The sequence below is a fragment of the Chelonia mydas genome, chromosome 1 (assembly GCF_015237465.2).
Source record: "Chelonia mydas isolate rCheMyd1 chromosome 1, rCheMyd1.pri.v2, whole genome shotgun sequence".
Classification (NCBI taxonomy): domain Eukaryota; kingdom Metazoa; phylum Chordata; order Testudines; family Cheloniidae; genus Chelonia; species Chelonia mydas.
The window spans coordinates 318,195,883-318,217,282 of NC_057849.1; the positions used below are offsets into that span (position 1 = coordinate 318,195,883).

The window sequence follows — 21,400 nt, forward strand, 5'->3', positions numbered from 1 at the left end:
GGAAATACATACAGCAAGTGCCCTTTCCAGGAAAGGAGGAAGGCATCCATGAGCAAGCCCTGGCTGCAATTCAGGAAGGAACAGAACTGCTGACACTTCCTGTTGTGTCATGTCACAAACAGGTCTATCTGAGGAGAGCCCCACCTGTGGAAAATGCTGATAGTGCCATCCGGGCAAAGAGACCACTTGTGGCCAGGAAAGGACCTGCTGAGGTGGTTGGCCAGTTCGTTCTGCGAAATGGAAGGTACGAGGCCTCCAATTGTATTGAGTGGGCGATGCAAAATTCTCACAGCTTAAGGGCTTCCTGACACAAGGGAGAGGAGCGAGCACCACCCTGTCTGCTTATATAGAACATCGCTGTGATGCTGTCTCTCAATACTGATACACATCTGCCCTGAAGATGGGTTTGAAAAAAGTCTGGCAAGCAAGGTGCACTGTGCGCAGCTCCTTTATATTGATATGCAGCAAAAGTTCTGCCTGGGACCATAGAACCTGAATCCTGAGATCGCCTAAGTGTGCTCCCCATCCCATCGCCGACACATCTGTGACTAATGACAGAGTCGGCTGAGGTTTGGAGAAGGGTATTCCCGCACATCCTGTTTGTGAGTCGAGCCACTACCGGAGGGACTAAGAGTGACCAGTCTGTCTAGGTGTTCTTGGTTCAGCCTGTAAACTGGGGCCAGCCAATCCTGAAGGGGACAAAGCCAGAGTCTGGCATGCTGTACCACATAAATGCAAGCAGTCATATGTCTGAGTCATTTTAGGCAACTCTGTGCCGTCATGGTGGGGAATCTGCTGACATCTTTTATGATGGCGCTCATGGCAAGGAAATGAGCTTCCGGAAGAAAAGCCCTGGGCTGGGTGGAGTCTAGCAGGGCTCCGATAAACTCTGTCCTCTGAATGGGGATTATAGTTGACTTTGCTATGTTCAGAATGAGGCCAATCCTGAGGAACTTCATGTGCACCAGGCTCACATGGTCCTCCACTTGGGCTCGAGATTGGCTGTTCATTAGCCAGTCGTCCTGGTAGGGAAATAACTGCACCTGCTGCATCCGTTGGTAGGCCGCCATGACCCCCATGCTCTTGGCGAACACCTGAGGGGCCACCAAGATGCTGAAGGGGAGGACCGTGAACTGATAGTGGAGATGGTTTACCACGAATTGAAGAAATCTTCTGTGAGATGGAATTATGGAGACGTGAAAATACATGTCCAAGTCAAGGGCGGGGTACCAGTCCCCCGATCCAGAGACGCAATGATGGAAGCTTCAACTTCTTCATGAATCTGTTGAGGTTTCGCAGGTCTAAAATAGTCCTTAGCCACCCTTAGCTTTAGGGATTAGGAAATAATGGTAGTGGACACCCTTGTCCCTGAACTCTAGAGGGGGCTCCTCTACTGCCCCGAAATGTAGGAGCATTTGCACTTCCTGCACTAGAAGTTGCTTGTGAGAAGGGTCCCTGAAGAGGGACGGGGAGAATCATAGAATATCAGGCTTGGAAGGGACCTCAGGATGTCATTTAGTCCAACCCCCTGCTCAAAGCAGGACCAATCCCCAATTAAATCATCCCAGCCAGGGCTTTGTCAAGCCTGACCTTAAAAACTTCTAAGGAAGGAGATTCCCCCAGCTCCCTAGGTAACGCATTTCAGTGTTTCACCACTCTCCTAGTGAAAAAGTTTTTCCTAATATCCAACCTAAATCTCCCCCACTGCAACTTGAAACCATTACTCCTTGTCCTGTCATCCGCTACCACTGAGAATAGTCTAGATCCATCCTCTTTGGAACCCCCTTTCACGTAGTTGAAAGCAGCTATCAAATCCCCCCTCATTCTTCTCTTCTGTAGACTAAACAATCCCAGTTCCCTCCTCCTCTCCTCATAAGTCATGTGTTCCAGTCCCCTAATCATTTTTGTTGCCCTTCGCTGGACTCTCTCCAATTTTTCCACATCCTTCTTGTAGTGTGGGGCCCAAAACTGGACACAGTACTCCAGATGAGGCCTCACCAATGTCAAATAGAGGGGAACGATCACGTCCCTCGATCTGCTGGCAATGCCCCTACTTATACATCCCAAAATACCATTGGCCTTCTTGGCAACAGTTGGGGGGAAGATTGGAGGGAACAGAATTGGAAAGAATATCCCAATTCTACTGTGCTCAGGATCCACCGGTCTCAGGTTATTTGGGCCCAAGCACGGTAGAAATGGGATAGATGGTTCACAAAAGGTGGGGAAGGATCCAGGATGTGGACTGGTGCATTGCCCCAGGGTGCACCTTCAGAAAGTTTTCTTGGAAGCCAGAGACTGCCTTGTCGAGCCCTGGCCCTGGTTCAAGGAGGACTGTGGGGGCCTTCACCTATTATTTCTACCCCATTTTCTGCTATAGTCCTGTCTCTGCTGAGAGGGGTAGAAGTGAGGCAGGAGCTGAGGCTTAAAATGCTGCTTCTGCAGGGCTGGCATGTGGAGACCCAGTGACTTTACGGTTGCCCTAGAGTCTTTTAGGTTGTCAAAAGGCAAGTCCTGGATAGCCTGCTGTACCTCTGGTGGGAGGCCTGAGACCTGCAGCCATTAGCTTTGGTGCATAACAATGGCAGTGGACATTGTGTGGGTGGCCGAGTCCGCTGCATCCTATGCAGCCTGCAAGGAAGACCTTGCAATCGCCTTATCCTCCTCGAGAGCAGCTCCCAAGTCGGATTGAGAGTTTGTTGGTAGGAGCTCCTTAAACTTGGACAGAGTTCCAAGAATTAAAATTGTAGTGGCTGAGCACTGCTTACTGATTAGTAATTCGAAGCTGGAGCTCTCCAGTGGAATAGACCTTACAGCCTAAGAGGTCCAACTTCTTTGCCTCTTTGGATTTTGGTGTAGGACCTTGCTGCCCTTGCCTTTCCTTGGTGCTGGCCACGTCCAAGACAAGCATACCTGGTTGAGGGTGGGTGAAAAAGGTGTTCGTACCCCTTGGAAGGTACAAAGTATTTCCTTTCCACCCACTTTGTTGTGGGAGGAATGGAGGCAGGAGTTTGCCACAGGGTTTTTGTGGTGTTATGAATGGTCTTGATCAAGGGCAAGGCCCTTCTGGCGTCAGAATATCCACCATAGGATCTATGTCTTCTGACACCTCTTCTGTCTGAAGACCTAGGTTTTGAGCTACTCTTCTAAGCAGCTCTTGATGGGCCCTACTTGTCCATGGCTGGCAAAGAGGAAGATGAGCCCACTACTGCATTGTCTTGGGAGGAAGATGAAGAAGCCCCCATGGGCACAAGTTCCTCCCTCAGTGATGCTGCCTGTGTGGTGGCAGGCATGGTGCGGCCTCGGTGCTGACTTCGGTGCTGGCCTCAGTGCCAGGTTGGGTGCTGGGCTCCAATCCTTTTGGATCAAGTATCAGAGGGGTAGCCGTGTTAGTCTGGATCTGTAAAAGCGGCAAAGAGTCCTGTGACACCTTATAGACTAACAGACGTATTGGAGCATAAGCTTTCGTGGGTGAATACCCACTTCGTCAGATGTATCTGACGAAGTGGGTATTCACCCATGAAAGCTTACGCTCCAATGCGACTGTTAGTCTATAAGGTGCCACAGGACTTTTTGATCCTTTTGGAGGTTCCCTCACCATCGAGGAAGATGGGGAAGTCCTGCCTCTCCGAGGCTACAGACAGGGACCTGGAGCTTGGCCCCTGGGCTTGATGGAATGCCAAGGGGGTCCAGAAAGGCCACTGCATAGAAGCTTTCCATTGAGGGGATCCCAGGGCATTTTAGGGACCTGGTGTGCCTCCTTCACTGGAACAATGAGAATGGTGCCGGCTCTGCCTGGAGATATATGACTCCAGCTCAGAGGTTGAGTCCAACCTTGAAGACCACAGGGGTGCCATGTGGGATGGTTTTGGAGAGCGGTGCCTAGGAGAGCGGTGTCCAGGTGAGGGGGACAGTTGATGAAACATGGCTGGTTTGCCCTTGGAGAAAACTGGCCCCTTGTGTGGTGCCGGAGACTGCTGGCCCGTCATCTCTCTGAGGTCTCTTGCAGCCTCAAATGTGTCCGGGGTACATGGCAGGTCCAACTCCCATATTTGGCTCTTCCGTGCCAGTGAGTACAATGGGACTGGACTCGATGGTTCCACCTGTGCAGCCGGAGTCAACAGAGCCGGTTTCGCTGGAGCAGGAGTTGAGTGTCCCAGCTTGGGATGCACTCCGTGGGCACCATGGCACTCCACTGCTCTGACTGTTGGCGAATGCCCCCCTCTCAGCTCTTCTTTGCTTCTTATGCAGCACCAGTGAGCGTGACCAGTGCCAAGAGGCCGTCGAACTTGTCTTTGATGCCGGACAGTGGCGGTGTCGTGAGTCTCTGGGTGCCGGGTCCTTTACCAGCACAGCGGCCTTTCTTACTGAGGCCAGTCTGCTCCACACCAAAGTGCTGGGTTTTGGTGCCAACACAGGCTGTGCCGGCTGGGGGCGAAGAGCCGACTTCATAAGGAGAAGCTTAAGTCTGAAATCCCTCTCCTTTTTTGTTCTTGGGTGGAAGCTCCTGCAGATCTTACACTTATCAGTCTGATGGGCCTCGCCTAAGCACTTCAAGCAGGAATCGTGAGGCTCTCCCCTGGGCATAGGCTTCTGACAGGACGCACAGGGTTTGAAGCCTTGAGATCGAGGTATGCCCCAGTCCCCAAAGGGGAGAGCTTGCGGGGGGCAGCCCCCAACAAAGCCCCTTAACTACTAACTAACCATTAAAACTAACAGTACTATGCTAATAAAACTACTTACAAAACAAAGACAGGAAATGCTGGGGAATCGCTTGCCTGAGGCGAGAGAGAGAGAGAAACTCCAATGGCCATCACTGGTGGTAAGAAGGAACTGAAGAAGCAGCGGGTCGGCAGGGCCCTATATACATTGCCATGAAGCCGCCATTTTAGGAGGCTCCACAGCTGAGCCAACGGGTACCACTTGGGGAAAACCTTCCGACTGTGCATGCGGTGCACACACCTACTTGGAACTGACATGAGCAATCACTCGAAGAATTTTGGGTTTATACTCCAGAGGGGGTGCGTGTCTGAGGAGCTGGGAGTTGCCTTAGCTGTAGCCTTCCTATGCAGGGACTGGTCAGAGAGCTTGCATGCAACTACTGCTGGGTGTGTCCCTACCTGTATGTATGCTGGTGAAAGTGCAGGCTGGAGGGCTCTGCAGCTTGTCACAGGAGTATAGCATGAGAGGGAGCCCAGGCTGGTGGGTCAGGGGGCTCAGTGGTACCCCAGTTCCAGGTGGAACCCCAGGGGGAACCCATCACAATGCTGTATGCTTGTTTCTCCTTGATAAGTCCAAGGAAAGTGACCTAAGAGGAACCTCCAAGAAAAACTTTTAAGTAATTGCTTTTGATGCTTTAAATTTGTCCCTTTCAAAACAAACTAGAAGTAGGAGGGAACACACTTACAAGAGTGACTTAAAAAAGTTTAACTTTACTCCTTGGAGAAATACTTTGAAGTATAATAAATGTATTAGAAATACTGAAGAAATTAATAACTGATGATTATAAGTAAATGTAATAAGACATTTTAACAATTTTATGTTGTATGGAATAACTGCTTGAATCCAACACTGGTCTACGTCAATAGCTTTCAAGACTGTATGTTGTGCTCAGTGAATGCCTGGAACATCTGGTACCCAAACTTAATCTACAAACCTCTTTAAACTGTTGATTATATACCTTGGTGGTTCTTGGCAAATTAATAAAACTTGTTGATTGGTTAAGAATAACTAAGGTTATGTCTACACTTAGAGCTGGGGTTGGGATTCTCAGCTTGCACAGACATACTCGCACTAGCTCTCCTTGAGCTAGCATGCTAAAAATAATAGCGTAGCTGAGATAGCACAGGCAGTGGCAAGGGCTAGCCTTGCTGAGTGCATACCCACAGAATTCAGGCTGGTTTGCACTCAGCACAGCTAGCCCATGCTACCAATCACCACTGTCCATGCTACACTAGTATTCTTAACATGTTGGCTCAATGAAAACTAGTGTGAGTATGTCTATGTGACATGGGAATCGTACTCCCAGCTATCCCTAAGTGTCCTGATTTGAAAAAGTACTGTCCAAAGTAAGAGATGAGAAGAACCTAGTGTTAAGATTAGTCAACTAATGCTCTCTGGACTCAATATTACATTTCACTCAAGTATCAGCTAAAATATCTACCAAATTGGCCAATCTTGTTTGTTAGATTTCAGCTTTAAAATGTAACTGGCACCCTGGCAAATTCATAAATTTGACCCCTTCACTTCACTTTTACACCCTATTCGATTATCTGTAGGATCCTTCAGTTTGAAGATTTTGCCTTTTATACATGTACAAATTGGGACACAGTTAGTCCCCAAAAAGTGGGACAGATGAAGAAAGATGACCTTGGTGTGATCATATCCTCCAACTGGATGGCTAGAAGAAGCAGTAACTGTTTGTCAAGCTACTGCAGCTGAGGCCTAGGAAGATTACCTCTTCCTCCTCCTCTGGGGTTTAAAGGACCTTCCTGACTATTTGGGCTTTCTGTCTATAACTTAGTCCTGAAGACTGCTGAAACTGCTACCTTGAACATGAAAGTAGTTTCTTTTGAAACCTGGATGACCCAACTGGTAGAACATTTTCTTCGGTTTTATTGCCAGTTGTGATAAAAATACAAAAAAATACTTCAGAAAAAGAGGCCAGAATTTACTACTGTACTCTCAAAGATTTTCTGTACTGCAAGGAATTCAAGCATACGTACAATCACAAAATAACTTTGCTAAACATGCAAGAAAAGTTATTAAAAATTGAATTCCTACGCATTTTCTTACCAAAGCAAATTCATGCGATACTCTTCCATCTGGGGGCAGCTTAGCCCCAAAACCTAGAGCAGGAAACATTTTGTCACTATCATAATCTTGAATGATTTCACCTACTGCCTTCAGTGCCATGCCATAAGCATTCAGTTGGTATGGGTTCATATAGTGGAGCGAAGTGGGCTGTGCAGGGTTACCTGTTAAAACAAAGATCAGATGTATGTTATAATGGATTCACTTGGGAATGCAACTCAGCATTGAAGCCAGGAAAGTGTCCTTTTTCCAGGGAAAATCCAAGATATGCAACCTGGTAGACTAAGCTATCAAATGACAGAGTCGTCACAGAATTGTCTCTTCTCTGGAAGAGGTTCATTGCAAATATTCTCACATAAGTCTGAAAAGCTCACTATTTCACAAACATGAAGACGAGATTTGAATAAAATTGGAACATATAACTGAGTATTCAGATAGGAAAAGCAAAATAAGTATGTTTATTAAAAGGGCAGAAATTTTGTTTATGAGCAGATAAATGACTGGGCGTAGACATTACAGCACTTTAAGTGAATAAAGCCTAAGAACACTATAAGCAATATGATAATACAGCAAACATCTTTACTTCAAAGACAAATGAATATATGAAAAGGAATCTCACTGACAAAATAGAAAAGCTCAATACAAGGGTGGGATTCAAACTGACAGGTAGAACCTACACCTTGTCAGCGATGCTCAAGCTTTGACAGACCATGAGTGACTGACATACCAAGCTAAAGATGTAAGCATTTGATTGTCCGATTTCTCTTACTACCTCTAAGTATGTACCAGTGAAGATTAGTTTTACCTATACAAAGACATGCTTTCATACCATATATATTATTCTTGATGAGCATCTCTCTTACTTTTCCTAATAAACTGTGTTTATTTAAACTTCTTCTGATCTTAAGACTGTTTTGGGGTTATTTACAGAGCGCTACTCAGAGAGGTAAAATAACCTTTTATCTCTACGGAGAAGTAATGAAGGGGATCTGTTACCTAAGTCCATTCAAGACTTTTGTTCAGAAGCAAGGAAGAGAGACCACGGTTTTATAAAAGTGCAACCAATGCCAGGGTTGTGTTTGACCCAGTACATTACAAAATCTAATGACAATGACCAAGAGTCAAGTTACAGGGGTCTAAGGTAATACTATGTATTTATATGTTGTAGCTACTACGTAAAAGGTTTTTTTTTTGCTCAGGAAAGAAAACTCCTGAAATTTCTTAAACTCATCTGCCATAGTCTTGCACTGCTTTTGTAATGCTAGGGTGGTTGTGATTCATGGTCATGTAAGCAGCGATATCCCCTCCTGCCCCTGATGCAAGTGGTGAAAATGGGAGTAGTCTTGCCTCTTTTCCCAAATGCTTTTGCTGGCATAGCTCTGTTAATGCACACGGAAGCACACCAACACAAACCCTCTTGCTTCTCATGACTGAACCTTTAATTTATGGAATAGCTTGATTTGAAAGCTCAAACCTTCCCCTCCAAAAATCCCAGATCAGACAAGCATTTTCAAATTTTTCTTTAAAAAAGGAGTTCAACACAAATTACAAATTGCTGAAGTCTGATGCTCATATTTTAGATGCCATTATTCAACAGTTACCAATAAGTGAGGTTTGTGGGGCTGCAGCCAAAGAAGGAAGCACTATGATATGCTTTCCCTACTTGCATCCCTGGAAACTAGCCCGTGGCCTCTGCTTGGCACATCACAGCACTTCCTTCTTTGGCAGTGCAGCCAGGGAAGGAATCGCTGAGGTATATCAAGCCCTGGAGAGTACAGGGGGAGGTCCCATGCAGCCTTGTGGGTCCTTAGTACTCCTGCTCCCTGTGGAAAGCATTGGCAACTGGGCTGCAGCCCCCCTGGCTTTTCAGAGTCCTGGTACTGCAGGTTGGGAGGGAAGTCTGCAGGGAGAGTAGCAGTGGGGTGGGAGACTGCAGCCCAGAGCTGGAGCTTTACAAAGGAAGCAGGTGTTCTGGGTACCTGCAGGGCTGCATGGTACTCTCCCTACACTTTCTGAGGTGCACTCTGCCCTGGCACCAGGGACCCAAGCTTCGCGCGTCCCAACCCTTCCTTTCCTGATTGTAATGCAGCAGCAAGTTTGCAGTGCTGCAGCCAGGGAACAAAGTGATGGGACATGCTGAGCATTGGCTACAGGCTGCTTCCTTCCCTGGCTCCAGCCCCAGAAAATTCCCTGTTGCAGGGGCTTTTCACAACAAGTTGTGGGGCTGCATTGCAAAAAAAAAAAAAAAAAAAAAAATTCAATAAGTGGCATATTAGTAACCAGAAGTTGTCAATACCATGATTGTTAATAACTGGCATCCACTGTATATGTTTCAATTCTTTTCAAATAACAAAATTATTTCCCATCTGTGCTAGTGGAGCACAAGGTATTAAAAATTTCAAAAGTAGCCTTTAATTTTGGATACGGCTGTCAAGCGATTAAAAAAATTAATTGCGCTTAATCGCACTATTAAACAATAATAGAATACTCTTTATTTAAATATATTGGATATTTTCTACATTTTAAAATATATTAATTTCAATTACAAAACAGAATACAAAGTGTACAGTGCTCGCTTTATATCTATTTTTTATTACAAGAACCTGCACTGTGAAAAAACAAAAGAAATAGTATTTTTCAAATCACCTAATACAAGTACTGTAGTGCAATCTCTTTATCATGAAAGTTGAATTTACAAACACAGAATTATGGAAAAAAACTTGAATTCCAAAATAAAACAATGTAAAACTTTAGAGCCTACAAGTCCACTCAGTCCTACTTCTTGTTCAGCCAATCGCTCAGACAAACAAGGTTGGTTACATTTGCAGGAGATAATACTGCCCACTTCTTGTTTACAATGTCACCTGAAAGTGAGAACAGGTGTTTGCATGGCACTATTGTAGCCGGCATTGTAAGATATTTACGTGCTAGATGCGCTAAAGGTTCATGTGTCCCTTCATGCTTCAACCACCATTCCAGGGGACATGCGTCCATGCTGATGACTGGTTCTGCTCGATAACAATCCAAAACAGTGTGGACTGACACATGGTCATTTTCATTATCTGAGTATGATGTCACCAGCAAAAGACTGATTTTCTTTTTTGGTGGTTCGGGTTCTGTAGGTTACGCAGCAGAGTGTTGCTCTTTTAAAGACTTCTGAAAGCACGCGCCATACCCCATCCCTCTCAGATTTTGCAAGGCACTTCAGATTCTTACACCTAAACTGAAAGCAATTTAATCTTTCTTTGATGATTCAGATGGCACTTCAGGATCTTGCAGTGCCTCAGGGTCATCATTATCAACATCAATTACCGTTGTAGGTGTAGAAGATTGGGCTGAATCTGCAATAACTTTATGACGCATCCTGGAAGCTGCTTTTCTGAATAAATCCCTGATATCAGCTTGCTTACTGGTCTTCTGCCTCTTTTTCATAAAAGAGGAGTGCAGAATGTGCAATTGCATAACCTCCTGGGCAGTACACTAGTCCAGGTTACTAGACTGAAGATTTGTATTGGGAAATATCAGAAATGTGGGTTAATAGAGCTTTCTGGTTGATTAAGTGCTGGATAACACAACTTTTACTGTAGTTGAGAAATTGAGGGTGGAAGGCAGCTTGGATGAAACTGATCATTAAATGACAGAGCTCATGATTTTAAGGAATGGTAAAATGGAAAAACAGAATAAAGACAATGGACTTCAAGAAGGCAGACTTTAGGAAACTCAGAGACCTGGTAGATAAGATTCCAGGGGAAGCTAGTCTAAGGGGAAAAAAAGGGTTCAGGAAAGTTGGCAGTTTTTTAAAGAGACATTATTAAGGGGACAAGAGCAAACTATATCAATTCATAGGAAAGACAGGAAGTATGTAAAAGGCCACTCTGGCTTAACCAGCAGATCTTCAATGACCCGAAACTTAAACGAGATTACACTAGCTTGTGATATAAAGGGTAACAAGAAAGCATTACACAAATGCATGAGAAGCAAGAGGAAGAACACGGACAAGGTAGGCTGATTATTTAGTAAGGAGGAAAAGACAATAACAGAAAATGCAGCAATGGCTGAAGTGTTAAATGCCCTTTTTGTTTCAGTTTTTACCAAAAAAACCTAACAGCGATCAGATGACTAACAGTGAACATCAGTTTCAATGGGGTATGATCAGAGTCTAAAATAGGAAAAGAACAAGTTAAGAATTACTTAGACAAGTTAGATGTCTTCAAGTCATCAGGACCTGATGAAATACATCCTGGAATACTTAAGGAACTGGCTAACGAGATCTCCGAGAACTTGTGGAGGATGGGAGGTACCTGAGGACTGCAAAAGGAAAATATAGTACCATCTATAAAAAGGGGAATAAGGACAACCCAGGGTATGAGAGACTAGTCATCTTAACTTCGGTACCTGGAAAGATAAGGGAGTAAATAATTAAGCAATCAATTTGCAAACACCTAGAAGAGAATGAGGTGATAAGTAGCACTCAGCAAACAACCAAATATCCTTTTTTGACAGGGTAAGAAGCCTTGTGGATAGGGGGAATGAGTAGATGTGATATATCTCAATTTGGGGCCCAGTCTACACTGACAAGTTTGTGTGCAGTAAAGCAGCTTTGAGTGCTGTAACTCCCAAGGTGTACACACTGCCAAGCCATTTAGTGCACAGAGACTGCGCAGATGCAATGCTCTAAAAAAACCCACCCCAACGGGAGGCGTACAGCTTTCTGCACCGTGGCTACAGCGCTGCAGTGCCAGTGTAGACACCGTGGTGATTACAGCACTGCGACTGGCCTCTGGGAGGTATCCCACAATGCCTGTTCTCACCTCTCTGGCCATCGATTTGAACTCTACTGCCTTGCCCTCAGGTGACCAACTGTCTGCCCCACCCCGTACATTCCTTTGCAAATTTGAAAGTCCCCTTCCTGTTTGCTTGGTGATGCGTGGAGTGGTCTCAGTGCATCTTTCCAGGTGGCCATGCCTGTTCCACGCATCAGGCGATCCCCTGCTTGGAGCAATGCCAAGTGCTGGACCTCATCAGTATTTGGGGAGAGGAGGCAATGCAGTCACAGCTGTGCTCCAGCTGTTGGAATTTTGATACCTATGGACAGATTTCTAGATGCATGACAAAAAAGGACCATGACCGAGACACATTGCAGTGCAGAGTCAAAGTGAAGGAGCTGCGGAACGCCTACCACAAGGCGCGGGAGGCAAACCGCCGCTCCGGTGCTGCGCCCACAAGCTGCTAGTTCTACAAAGAGCTGGACGCGATACTCGGTGGTGACCCCACCTCCACTGCAAAGTCCCCTTTGGATACTTGGTTAGCTTCATTGCCAGTCGAGAGTGGACCGAGCCAGGAGGAGGCAATCTTGGATGAAGAGGGGGATGGGGGAACCAGAGGCAGAGGATGACTCGGAGGCGAGAGATGCATTCAGTCAGGAACTCTTTTCTACCCCGGAGGAGCCCAGAACAGTTACAGCAGGCGGATATTGGCAAAGCGCAAACCGGAGAGGAGGCCCCTGGTAAGTGGATCTGATTTTGGGAATGGCTGAAGCAAGTTGTTGGGGGCAGGAAAGTTGCAGAAAGCAGGCTTGTCTCCCACCTCATGCCTAGTTTGAGCGACAGAACAGGCTGTTGATCACTCCCTTATTCATGGGAATCTCCCTCAGAGATCTCCAGGAAACTCTCGTGGAGATACCGGGAAATCCGTTCCCGCAGGTTCCTCGGCAGAGCTGCTTTGTTTCTTGCCCCATTAACGGTAACTTTTCCATGCCACTGTGCCATCACCAGGGCGGAGCGGGGAAGAGAGAGACCATAGCTGCACACAGGCTAGCCGCATAGGGCCCAGAGCAGAAGCCACAGGCTTGGAGAAGACCCTCCCTTGATTCCCTGCTCACCCTCAACAGCGAGATATGTTCGAAAATGATCACCTCCTGTGGAAAGTGTGGGGACAGGAATGATTATCAGCCCCCCACCTCCCCAGTGCTGGCTCTCTCCAAGTGCCCAAGAGACACATGCCCAGAGGACAGCAGAGTCCGGGAACAGTGATTTAGCCTGCTCCTGCGGCTATTCACCATTTGGGAGGTCTTGTGGCTTATGCGTGCTTGCCTGGGGTCAGCCAGTTTGTGCCAGGTGTGAGAGTACTGGTTGTGTTTTAAAGCACTGAAACAGTGTTGTCTGTGTTGCAAACAATACTGCTTCTGTAAAATGTTGCATTTAAACTTCACAGAGATGACCTTGGGAGGCCAGCCTCCCATATCAGTGGCAGAACAGTTGCGAAGAATTCGAAAGCAGCCAAGAACTAAGGAGGACTTTATGCGTGAGGTTATAACGCACTCCGCCGCTGAGAAAAAGGAATTGAAAGAGTGGTGGGACAGCGAGAAGAGAGCACGAAAGGAGTGAACATGGCACACCAGAAAGAAGCCACGGAGCGGCTCTTACAGTTATGGAGCACCAAGCAGACACGCTCCAGGCGATATACTGGCTCTTCAAACTGAGAAGCTCCGCGCCCGCCCTCCCCTGTAGCCGCTGTCGCAAAACTCTTTCCCATGCGTCCCCCCACACCGCCAACACACTCTTATCAATCTCCTGACTTCACTCTCTACCTGCAGCATCCTACTCCTCCCTCCTCACAGTCCAGCAGTGTGGACTCCCAATACCCACTGCACTCAACACCTGTCCATCTGCAGTTTGGCTCTGCTGAAGTACAGCACCTGCTGCATCGTACTCCAGAGGAGAAGGTTGAGTATGATCCCTGGATGTACACAAATCTGTAGCTGTCCCGGGACCCCTCCTCCTCTTGAGACCTTCCATTTCTCCATTCCTTCCACTCCCCCATCCCCCTCCCTGCTGATTAATTTTTTCCTTTGACTCTCTCGTCTGGTTGTTGTCTTTCAATAAAAGAATTGTGGTTGTTTGAAAGCAATCATTATTCTATTAAGTGAAAGCAAAAAGAGTACTGCAAAGCAACATATATATAGCTATGCTAAGGCCCCTTCTTGCATAATGTGCACCAATCACCTCCTAACATTACAAGCACTGCAATCTGAGCATAGCAACAAATATTAGTGGCTTTCAGCTTCAAATTGATGCCTCAAAGCATCTCTAATCCTTATGGCCCCACGCTGTGCCCCTCTAATAGCCCTGGTCTCCAGTTGTTCAGCCTCAGCCTCCAGGCGCTGAGTCTCTGAGGTCCAGTCCTGAGTGAAGCTTTCACCCTTCCCTTCACAAATATTATGGAGCGCACAGCATGCGGCTATAAGCATAGGAATATTATCATTGGCCATGTCAAGCTTCCCATACAGGCATCGCTGTAAATGGCTGAATGCACACTCCACTGTCATTCTGCACTTGCTCAGCCTGTTGTTTAACCGCTCCTTGCTGCTGTCAAGTTGCCCCGTGTATGGCTTCATGAGCCACAGCATTAAGGGGTATATGGGGTCTCCCAGGATCACAATGGGCATTTCAACTTCCCCCACGGTGATCTTCTGGTCGGGAAGAAAGTCCCTACTTGCAACTTCTTGAACAGGCCAGTGTTCTAAAAGATGTGTGTGTCATGCACCTTTCCAGACCACCCTGCTTTAATGTCCATGAAATGCCCAATGTGATCCACAAGCACCTGGAGAACCACTGAGAAATTCCCCTTGCGATTGTACTTGGTGGCTAGGTAGTCTGGTGCCAGAACTGGAATATGCATACCATCTATGTGCCCATTTGTGCAAAGCCAGGCACAATCTCACGCATGTTGCCTAGAGTCACGGTCTTTCAAAGCAGGATGCGATTGATGGCCCTGCACACTTGCATCAACACAAGTCCAACGGTCGACTTTCCCACTCTGAACTGGTTAGCGACTGATCGGTAGCAGTCTGGAGTAGCCAGCTTCCACACAGTGCAATCACCACATGCTTCTCCAACGGCAGGAGAGCTCTCCTTCTCATGTCCTTGTGCCACAGGGCTGGTGCGAGCTCATCACACTGTCCCATGAATGTGGCTTTCCTCATGCGAAAGTTCTGCAGTCACTGCTCGTCATCCCAAACGGGCATCATGATGTGATCCCACCACTCAGTGCTTGTTTCCCGAGACCCAAAGTAGTGTTCCACAGTGGTCAGCACCTCTGTGAATGCCACAAGAAATCTCAAGTCGTAGCTGGTAAGTGTGGTGAGACCAATGTCGCACTCCTCTTGCCTTTGTAGTTTAAGGAATAACTCCACTGCCACTTGTGACGTGTTGGTCAATGTGAACAGCATTCTTCTCAACAGCTCGGGATTCATTCCTGCAGCCAGAAAGAGGCAGGGCAGGGTGTGCAGTACACAAACCGTTGAAAGATGGCGTCAAATGCGAATGGAAGCACAGGGATTGCTGGGATGCGAAGCAATGCATCATGGGGCATTGGGACAGGGACATTGCGACCTCTTCTGCCTTCCCACAAGTCTTAGCAGCAAAAGAGAAAGAGGTGCTCTGTGGGATAGCTGCCCAGAGTACATCGCTCTGAATAGCGCCGCAAGTGCAAACATGCTATTACGCAGGCAGCTGTCAGTGTGAACACACAGAAGCGGTTTTCCTTCGGCGCTCTCTGAGCGGCGCTGTAAGAAGAAGTTACTCACCTTGTGCAGTAACGATGGTTCTTCGAGATGTGTGTCCTGTGGGTGCTCCACTCTAGGTGTTGGTGTGTCCCTGCACCGAAGATTTCTCGCAGCAGTACTCGGTCGGGGGAAAGGCGCGCACAGGATTCATCTCATGCAGCTGTTGGCACCTCCTGCAGCATGCACTCCCCCAACCGTCCCTTCTCTGTGTGAACACCGAAATAGAGGGGAGGAGGGTGGGTAGTGGAGCACCCACAGGGACACACATCTCAAAGAACCATCGTTACTGCACCAGGTGAGTAATAACTTCTTCTTCGAGTGGTGCCCCTGTGGGTGCTCCACTCTAGGTGATTGTAGAGCAGTACCCCACCAGGGGTGGTAGGGGTTCGGAGTTATGTATAAATGTGTGATGAGAGCACTGTAAGGCCAACGATAGAGTCTGAGACAAGGCCTTGGGTGATAGTGTAATGCGTTGCAAAAGTGTGTTCCGATGTCCAGGTTGCAGCTCTACAAATATTTATTAAGGGGACATTGTTCAAGAATGCAATCTATGTCACCATGGCTCGCATTGAGTGGGATCTGATGCCAAGGGGGGTTCTTTGTGATGCAGGTGGTAGCAAGTTTGAATACAGGTAGAGACCCATTTGGAGAGTCCCTGAGTCGATACTGTAGAGCCCTTGGAGCGCTCTGCTGTAGAGACGAATAGTCTTGGTGACTTGCAGAATGGTTTAGTTCTGTCCAAGTAGAAGGCTACAGCCCATCTGTCATCTAGCATGTGCAACTTTGTCGTTATGTGGCTTGGGATAGAAGGCAGGTAAGTGTATGGTTTGGTTAATATGAAAATTTGTAGCCACTTTGGGCAAGAATTTTGGGTGAGGACGTAACATAATTTTGTCTTTGGTAAATACAGTGTACAATGGTTCAGCTATCAATGCTCCGATTTCACTGAACCCTGTTTCCCTCAGTTCTAGTAGGTAGTCTAGGATCACTGGAGAGGCGCCTTGGTTGCATCCAGCTGTTTTTGCTGACACCAAAGGGAGAATCTTCTCCACTTGTGGTGGTAAGTATTTCTAGTGGTGAGGCAACGGCTATTTAGTAGTACCTGTTTTAATTTCTCTGAACAGTTCAATTCCCCATGTTGGATCCAGAGAGGACCCACGCTTTGAGATGGAGTTTCGCTGGGTCTGGATGGAGCGTCAGGCCCTTGTTCTGGGAGAGGAGATCCGTCTGGAAAGGCAGCGGTTGTGGGGCACAGACTGCTAGACATGAGGGGTACGGAAACCAAGTCTGTCTGGGCCATGTGGGGACAATGAGAATGATGTATGCTTTGTTGAGCTGTATCTTGCGGATGACCCGTGGGATCAGTGGTATCACCGGGAAGGTGTACATGAGGGACATGTTCCACAGGATGAGGAAAGCATCCCCTAACAACCCCAGTGCCAGGCCTGCCCTGGAGCAAAATAGTGGACATTTGTGATTTGTTGCTGAGGTGAAAGGTCGATTACTGGGTGACCCCATTTTTGGAATATTGTGTCGAGAACACTGTCATGGATTTCCCATGCATGTTCCTTTGAGAAGTGCCTGCTGAGGTTGTCGGCTGTTTTGGCACCCTGGTAGGTATGATGCTGTGATGTTTATATTGTTGTGGATACAGAAGTTCCATAAATTCATGGCTTCTACGCATAGCAAGTGAGACTTGGCTCCTCCTTGGCGATTGATGTAAAACATGCACACCACATTGTCGGTGAGAATAGAGATTGAGGTTTCTTGTATGAGGGGGAGGAAGTGTCAGCATGCATTGTGTACCACGCGGAGTTCCAGGAGATTGATATGTAGTCGGGTTTCTGTCGCAGACCATTTGCCTTGTACATTGTAGTGACCCAAGTGAGCGCCCCAAGCTATCAGGGAGGCATCTGTCGTAATAGTCACTGATAGGGGGTCTTGTTGAAAGGGAATCCTGGAATATACATTCCCTGGCTTTGTCCACCATTGTAGGGAGAGGATAACCCTGGGTGGTAGTGTCACACATCTGTTGAGAGAGTGTTTGCTAGGTGCATAGACCATGCTCAACCTGTGCTGCAGACAGTGCATATGGAGTCTGGCATACTTTACTACAAAAGTCGTAGCTGCCATATGTCCCAGAATCTGAAGGCATGTCATCACTCAAGTTTGTGGGCTGATGGCCACCGTGGAAATAAGCCTGGTCAATGTAGTGAATCTGTGGTTTGGCAATATTGCCTTAGCTTGTATGGAGTCTAGGTCGGCTCCGATAAACTCCAATTGCTGGGTTGGTTCCAGGGTAGATTTCTTTTAGTTTCTCTGTAGACCTAGCTGGTGAAACAGGTCTATTGTGGTTGCGTACGAGTTTTCAGAGATCTAAGATTGGTCTCCATCCCCCTCTTTTCTTCTCTGTCAGGAAATATTTGGAATAAAAACCCCTCCCTCGGTATTGATGTGGTACTGGTTCTACAGCACCCAGCAGTGGGAGGTGGTCTATTTCCTGTTGCAGAAGGTGCTCTTGAGAGGGGTCCCTCAAGAGGGATGGGGAAGGGGGGAGTGTAGGGGGGATAGCTGTGAAAGGAATGGTGTAGCCAGATTGTATGATCTCCAAAACCCATTGATCTGTGGTTATCACAGCCCAGGCATGGTAAAATGGGTGTAGGCAGTGACCAAAATTGTGGGACGGGGTATCTATTAGCGCTAGAGGTGTGGGGAGGTCATGCATACCGTCGACCAAGTCTTCAAAATTGTGGCTTAGATGTAGATGGATGAGGCCTGGTTCTGTGGAGCTCGTCGTCTCTGAGCCCGTTGTTTGGATCTGTTCTGAGTGAAGTATGTTGGTTGTTGATGGTTAAACGAGGTGTCTTGTGACCTCTGGTATGGTGTAAAGCAAGGGTATGGTGTAAAGGTTAGGCGGTGGGTGTATGCCTAGTGTACGCAGCATCGCTTGGGAGGCCTTCATGGTATGGAGGACGTCGTCTGTTTGAGACAAGAATAGTTTATCCCTATCGAAGGGGAGGTCCTCCACTTTTAGCTGTAGTTCTTTCGGAATTCCCGAAGCCTGCAACCACGATGTTCTTCTCATAAACACAGCTATTGCGGTTGTTCGGGCAGCTGTGTCCGCTACATCCATTGAGGCTTGCAGCGCTGTGCGGGCTATTAACTGACCCTCATTGATAATGGTGTTGAGTTGAGGATGTTTATGCTCAGGGAGGTCCTCCACAAGCTCTTGTATTTTACTATAGTTAGAGTAGTCGTAATTTGCTAGTAGAGCAGAATAGTTGGCAACTCTAAGCAGAAGGGTGGCTAACGAGTAAACTTTTCGCCCAAAGAGGTCCAGTCTCTTGTGTTCTTTATCTTGAAGTGAGGAGCGGAAATGAGGCTGTTTACTGAGCTGACTAGCAGCCTCTACTACCAGAGAACAGGCTTGAGGGTGTGAAAACAAAAATTCCATGACCTGAAAATTCCATGAAGTATTTTCTGTCAGCCCTTTTGTTGGTGGGTGGTGCCGATGCCGGTGTTTGTCATATTACTCCACAGGCTCCATTATAGCCTCATCCATGGGGAGGGCAATCTTGGCCGATGATGCTGGTTGTAAGATTTTTAACAACTTATGTTGTTTCTCCTGCACCTTATGTAAGGCAATTTCTTGGCTGTTTGCTACTCTTTTGAAGAGTTCTTGGAACTGTTTCAGGTCATCTGGTGTCGTAGCAGTAGACGGGGTCACCGCTTTGTCTGGTGCAGAAGATGAGTGTGGGGCAGGTGGTGAATCACCCAGGTCTGCCTGAGATAGTATCTCTTCCTCTTCTATCTTTGTCTTGGGGGGGGGGGGGAATCAGAGGTTTCTCTGTGTGGTAATGATGGGTGTACTCTGGAACCTCTTTTGGCTGGGGAAGGGGGGCCAGAATAGGGGTTCTGGAATGTGGGCCAAGGACCCCATTGTGGCCATTGCATGGGGTAAGGTGGTAATGGGTAAGAACAGTGCTGTGCATACCCGGGCTGTGAATGCTCGGAGGGGTGAGGCTCAGGCTTCACAACATTCCATGCAGGTCTCATCTGTGTTGGGGATGAACGTTGAGAGGAGAAGCCATTGTCCTGCATGTCTCCTTCCTCACCACTATGCATGGAGAGTGGTGCAGGAGATGAAGGATGGTACCGTGCTATGTAGCTCGGGGAGTGTTCAGTGCTGAGCAGTGGTGACTGCGGTGCCGAAGAAACTGCTATGTCAGCAGGATGCAGGAGTTGTGCTGGTCCCGCCTTGGGGTTGCGGTCAACCGTTGGACCGCTGCTGGTGCTGGATTTGGCTTATTAGGCGGCAGAAAGTCTTGGGTCGGTGCCGGTGGCGGCAGCATTGATCGCGGTGTTGCTGTCTGTGCCACGCTCTGCACCAGGGTACTCGGTGCCATGGAGGAGACTTGACATCTCAACTCCAGTGCCATGTGCTGGGGCACAGCAGGGGTCTGCTGAGGGATGCTGCCGGAGAAACCCGGTGCCTCATAAGTGTTCACTCTGAATGAGTGGAGCACTGAGGGTAATGACCTCGCTGGGAAAACTCTCTTTTTCTGAGAGACCCTTGCTGGAGAGGTCAAGGCTTGCTTCCTGACAGTTTTGGAAGTCGGAGCCTTATCAGAGCTCAGGGATCTCGGTTTATGAGACTCCCCGGAGGACGTCTCTTGCAGAGGTTGGAGGGATTTCTCCAGCAGAAGCATTTTCAAGCAGAGATCCCTGTCACATCTTGCTCTTGTTGTTAAGCTGGTGCAATGTATGCATTTCTGGGAGATATGAGTTTCTCCCAGGCAGCGAATGCAGGATGTGTGGCCTTCAGAGACCGGCATCGGTTCACAGCAGGAGTCACATTTTTTAAATCCTGTTGAGCCCAGCACGACTGTTTCTCTAAGAGAAACTAACTAAACTATGTAACTATGTATAGACTAAGACTAACTAAACAATGTAACTCAGTATAGACTAAAAAGAAGTTACTATGTAACTAACTTTTTTTTTTTTTACATATATAGAAAGTATCAAAGAGAGCACTGCTGTGGAGCTCTGTCTGCAGCCGAGGCCGGTTGAGAAAGAACTGAGGGATGGTCAGGGGAGCGTGTGCTGCAGGAGGTGCCAACAGCTGCATGAGATGACTCCTGTGCACGTCTTCCCCCGACCGAGTACTGCTGCGAGAAATCTCCGATCTCCGGAAATGCACCGACACAGGGATGCACCGACACCTAGAGTGGAGCACCCACAGGGACACCATTCGAAGAACTGCCAGTGCTGTAACTTTGCCAGTGTAGACGTGCCCTTACAAACGTTTTCTGATACTGTTTCACATGACCTTCTCATAAACAAACCAGATAAATATAGCCTAGATGAACTTACTATAAGGTGGGTGCACAACTGGCTGGAAAACCATAGTACAACAGTAGTTATCAATGGTTCACAATCAAGCTAGAAGGGCATATCGAGTGGGGTCCTGCAGGGATTTGTCTTGGGTCTGGTTCTATTCAATATCTTCACAAATTATTTGGATAATGGTATATGGAGCACACTTATAAAGTTTGTGGATGATAGCAGCTGAGAGGGATTGCAAGAGCTTTGGAAGGTAGAATTAGACATCGGAATGATCTTGACAAACTGGAGAAACTATCTGAATTAAATAGGCTGAAATTCAATAATAACACATGCAAAGAGAGGGAGAGAAGGTGATCCCTCCGCTGAATGAACAAGGTGTGTGTACTAATATTGGGGTGAGTGAGTTTGTTTGGCTGTGTGTGTTTTTCTCTCTTTTCAGGTTATTTAAAGTTACAGGGTCAGTTGGGATTGTGTGTTTGGGGACTGTTTGAGCCTTTGTTCCCTGGATTATCCTTGATCATCTTTGATCAGCCTCAATCAGCCTTGTGATCACCCTCCCCCTGAGTGATTAATGAGGGGGTAGGGCTGACCTAGGAGAGAAAGCCTTAAAAGCCAGAGGCTAAGCAACCAAGGGAAGCTAGCGAATAGGGGACTGCAAACAGGGATATTGAGAGGGAG

The 21,400-nt window shown here is 47.3% G+C and overlaps 1 protein-coding gene across 14 annotated transcripts in view; it reads right to left on the reverse strand.

Moving 5' to 3' along the window:
• Window positions 1-21,400, reverse strand: part of CPNE8 (copine 8) — a 285,586-nt gene that overhangs the window by 70,925 nt on the left and 193,261 nt on the right. For all 14 annotated transcript variants that reach the window (XR_005223777.2, XR_005223778.2, XR_005223779.2 and 11 more), the window contains one exon: window positions 6,793-6,974. Coding sequence is in view for 9 of the 14 variants with exons in the window: in XM_043551226.1 (XP_043407161.1) it covers window positions 6,793-6,974 (182 nt within the window). In the remaining 5 variants the exon portion in view is untranslated. The remainder of the gene's footprint in view (window positions 1-6,792; window positions 6,975-21,400) is intronic.